Source organism: Topomyia yanbarensis, chromosome 2 (assembly GCF_030247195.1).
Source record: "Topomyia yanbarensis strain Yona2022 chromosome 2, ASM3024719v1, whole genome shotgun sequence".
NCBI lineage: Eukaryota > Metazoa > Arthropoda > Insecta > Diptera > Culicidae > Topomyia > Topomyia yanbarensis.
The window spans coordinates 379,753,714-379,758,347 of NC_080671.1; the positions used below are offsets into that span (position 1 = coordinate 379,753,714).

The 4,634-nt window shown below is 53.0% G+C and overlaps 1 protein-coding gene across 1 annotated transcript; it reads left to right on the forward strand.

The window, feature by feature from the left end:
- Positions 1-3,517: 3,517 nt before the first annotated feature.
- Positions 3,518-4,120, forward strand: LOC131680788 (uncharacterized). Its single transcript, XM_058961499.1, has one exon. The coding sequence runs from the start codon at positions 3,518-3,520 to the stop codon at positions 4,118-4,120; it is 603 nt and encodes a 200-aa protein (XP_058817482.1).
- Positions 4,121-4,634: the final 514 nt, after the last annotated feature.

Genomic DNA, 4,634 nt, shown 5'->3' on the forward strand with positions numbered 1-4,634 from the left:
GTCATGACACACACTTCCCCGTGCCAGCCCTGACCGGGGCAGTTCCGCCTTGTAGCGATGCACCCCCGGCGGCTGCTGGCACGGGAGGCCAGGGCACCACACGGGTAAGTTCCAACACAATTAACCCCCATCGAAATCCACCTGCCGGCAAACTTTCGCTCACAGGTACAGCCAGCGAAAATGTTTATAGCATGGAAGCACCCAGCAAACAAACTACCACTCAACAGCAGCAGCAAACTAGTCGTTACCAAGATGAAAGTGTCAACTCCCCCACCGATGATCACACCAGCTCGAATAAAAATCTGACCGGCGTCAGAAAGAGCGCCCGCTTCCCCGTGCCGGCCCTGACCGGGGACGTTCCGCCTTTTAGCGATGCCCCCGGTGGCTGCTGGTGCGGGAGACCCGGCCTCTCCCCGGGTAAGCTCGTCGTATGGTACACTAAGTCCGGAACCATCTGCTGCTCGTATATCTTCCACAGACATTCACGACAACGCCGTCGGAGGCTATGGGTTCCTCCACTCTTCTGCTACGACGATAAAAGCAACAACACTGGCCATCTAGCTGAACACAAATGGTCTGCGAGGATGTCTGGGTGACCTGCAAAGGATCATTGCACAGACGCAGCCCATCTGCTTGGCGCTGCAGGAGACGTACATCCGGGATCAGGCGAACCCAGCATCATGGTTTGGACACCAGTATTCGTGGGACGCTGCAAGTGGAGAGAACCTCTACCAGACGGTAGGTCTGGCCATCCGGGTCGATGTGCCATCCCGACCGATATTTCTGGATACCGAACTGATAGCCGTCGCCAGGAGGATCGAATATCCAGTTCAGTGCACTGTTATATTCCTGTATATCCCCGGCAGTACTCGTAATGTGGGCAACAAACTTCAGCGGCTCATTGGGCAAGTTGAGATGCCATTTATCATCATGGGAGATGTGAACGGGCACCACACCATGTGGGGCTCGCGTACTTGTAACAGGAGAGGAAACGACATCGCCGAAGTAGTCGAAAACAACGACGTCGTGGTTCTCAACGATGGCAGTTAGACTTTTCTCTGCGGGCAGACGGAATCCGCCATCGACGTCTCTATCTGCTCGGGAGCGCTAGCAGGATCATGTGGGTGGACTGTCCTTGCCGAACCATGCAACAGCGACCACTTCCCAATCCAGGTTGTATACAATCAGACGCCACCTTCAACAACCCGCCGAAAACGGTGGTTTTACGATCGGGCAGACTGGACCCGCCACGAGGAGACCGTTGACGATCTAATAGATCGGAAGGAGTCATACACCACGGACGAACTCACCGGCATCTTAAATCAGGCTGCCGTTTTCTGCATTCCTAGGACAAGTGGGAACCCTCTGCGACAGGCGGTGCACTGGTGGTGCCCAGAAGTCCGGATTACCATCCGAGCTCGTCGAACTGCATTACGGGCACTGAGGAAGACTACTGTGTACAATCCGCGCCGAAACCAGCGGGCGGATGACTTCAGAAAGGCCAGGAATGAGGCCAAAAAAGCCATAGAAGAGGCGAAAAACATCAGCTGGACCAGATTCTTGGAAGGTATTTCCCCGGATTCCTCGACATCAGAGCTCTGGCGGAGAGTCAACGCCCTAAGCGGAAAGCGGCGACACAGTGGCTACGCCGTTACCGTTAACGGGTGCACGACGCTCAATCCAACGACTATCGGTAACGAGCTAGGCAGGCACTTCGCCTCCTTGTCTGCCGCTCTCCCAGCTGCGTTCTTACGCATCAAGCAAAGGGCTGAGAGTAACCCCGTCCGCTTTGAACCCGATTCAGGGCAAGTGTACAACCGGCCTTTCACTGGAAGTGAACTGCGTGCGGCATTGGAATCGGTACACGGTAAGTCTGCCGGACTGGGCGATGTTGGCTATCCCCTACTGCAACATTCCCCGCCGGTAGCCAAGCGGGCGATATTAGACAGCATTAACCGCATTTGGAGTGGTGTACTGATGCCCGCCTCATGGAAGGAAGCTCTAGTAATTCCTGTCCCAAAACGATGCCAGGGGAACAGAACGCCAGATGACTTCCGCCCAATCAGCTTGTTCCCCTGCCTTGCTAAGACGATGGAGCGAATGGTCCACAGACGGCTGATGGACCTACTGGAGGAGCGTAAACTCCTGGATCAACGGCAGTTTGCGTTCCGACGTGGAGCAGTAACAGGTGCCTATCTCGCCAGCTTTGGAGAGGTGGTGCGTCAATCCGTCCTGCACGCCGATATCGCCATACTCGACGTGGCGAAGGCTTATAATACCGTGTGGCGTCACGGAGTACTGCAACAACTGGCCAACTGGAGGATCACTGGAAACATGGGCCACTTCTTGAGCGACTACCTATCTAACCGCACTTTTCGGGTGGGAATCGGAGGTGCCCAATCCGACACCTTTCCGGAGGACAACGGGGTTCCCCAGGGATCAGTCCTCGCCGTCACACTGTTCCTGGTATCCATGAACTCCTTATTCGCCAGCCTAGCGGCGGGGATCTACGTGTTCGTTTACGCTGATGACATCGTGCTGGTCACGACGGGAAGGACCATCATACGCACCCGCAGCAAACTTCAAGCCGCCGTAAGTGCGGTGAGCCGATGGGCTGCATCGGTTGGCTTTAACATGTATCCCACTAAAAGCATGATTACGCACTGCTGCAACACAAACCATATCGCAACAGGGAGGCCGATCCGGCTGGATGGGGTGATTATCCCCTACCGCAAAGAACCGAAGATTCTGGGGATAACCATAGACCGTCGTCTTACCTTTCTGCCACACTTTCGACGGATCAAAGCCGAGTGCCGGAGCCGACAGCGGCTAATTAAAACAATTAGTTCCCGCCACAAGCGCTGCAACCGTCGCACTGCGCTGAATATTAGCCAGGCACTCATCCACAGCAAGATATTTTACGGGGTGGAGCTGACGTCCTGCAATATGGAAGGCATTATCAACATTTTAAGCCCTCTATATCACGGGCCAATCTGCGCTGCTTCTGGCTTGCTCCTCAGCACGCCTGCTGAAGCGGCCTGCGTGGAGGCCGGGATCCTACCCCTTCGTTGGGCGGCTGCACTCACTATCGCCAGAAGAGCACTGGGATTTTTGGAGCGGACAGCCGAAGATGACTGCTTTCTGTTACGGATGGTCAGCGAGATTCATCGCGAATATACAGACGCCGACCTGCCACCAACCGCCCGTCTACACCGAGTTCGGCCTGGCACGACCGCGGACCCAATCTTGACACAAGCTTGTCAATAGAGCTGAGGGTCGGCGCTGCCAGTAGTGAGGCCAGGGCCAAATATAAGCGACTGATGGCTACAAAGTATAAAAATCACGTGCGGATATTTACCGATGGTTCCAAGAGCGGTGATGAGGTTGGAATAGGGGTGAGCGGAATAGGGAAAGACTCTTCTTTCGCCTACCGGCGCCATGCTCGGTGTTTTCTGCCGAAGCGTCGGCCATCGCGCTTGCCTTGGTACAGAAACCGGAAGATAGACCCGTCGTTGTAATGTTTGACTCTCTGGCGGCCATATCCGCCCTTGAGTCGGGGAAATCCCGCCACCCCTTCATCCAGGCCATCGAGGCCGAGTATGACCCACTCACCACAATTTGTTGGGTCCCCGGTCACTGCAGCATCGACGGTAATGAAAAGGCTGATCGCCTGGCGGCCAAGGGAAGACACACTAGCCGACGTCTCACTGGACTCGTCCCGACTGCAAATATTTTGGGACAGCTGAAGTCAGGGATTAACGAAGCCTTCGTACGCCACTGGCGTGGCAGCACCGGACACCTTCAGCGAATCAAAGGCTCACCCGACCGCTGGACAGACCGGACTGATAGGAGGGAACAACGAGTACTGTCGCGGCTCAGAGTAGGGCATACGAAGGTCTCTCATGCTCACGCCATATCGCGTGTTCCCCCACCAACATGCATTACATGTGGTACCCGAACCACTGTGGAACACTTTCTGGTGAACTGTCCAGAGTTAGCCGACCTACGGCAGCACCACAAACTACCGCTCTCCATTAGAGAGATTCTTGCAAACGACCCCACCCGAGAAGAAATGTTACTGGCCTTTCTGAAGGACGCGGGATTACTCGACCAGCTGTAAAGGTGTCACTTGTGCTACAAACCATGAACAATATTATAATTATAATTTTATGTTATTATCGAAATTTCAAAGGCGAATGACCATTGGGTTAAAGCCTTTCAATAAATAAATAAATAAATAACCAGTTCACGAGTTCATGAATAGTATGTGATAATTTTGTGAACTATTTCACAAGCACGGATATTGGATCGTGACATATATATTAGAGATATAATCATGAATTAGTTCACGAAAATTGAATGGATTCATTTGTATTTGTATTTGTATTTGTATAAAAAAAAGTCCAACTGACAATTTGTCTTAATGAACTATACTAAACTAAGGTAAACTAAACATAATTAAAATAGTGACAATACACGACGACGAAACTGCGAAGAGTTCATGACGAAGTCAAAAATTTCAGCAAACTCGTTGAAGCGACGACTCATTGCTAAAATTGGACTATTGGCAGCGTAGTTAGTGCTGCGCATTTCAGAATGGAGCAGGGCTCGAGGGCGAAGAGAACGGGTAGGCG

Bases quoted from the DNA above. Each gene is read 5' to 3' on its own strand.
- LOC131680788 (XM_058961499.1), top strand. From the start codon at position 3,518: ATGTTTGACTCTCTGGCGGCCATATCCGCCCTTGAGTCGGGGAAATCC.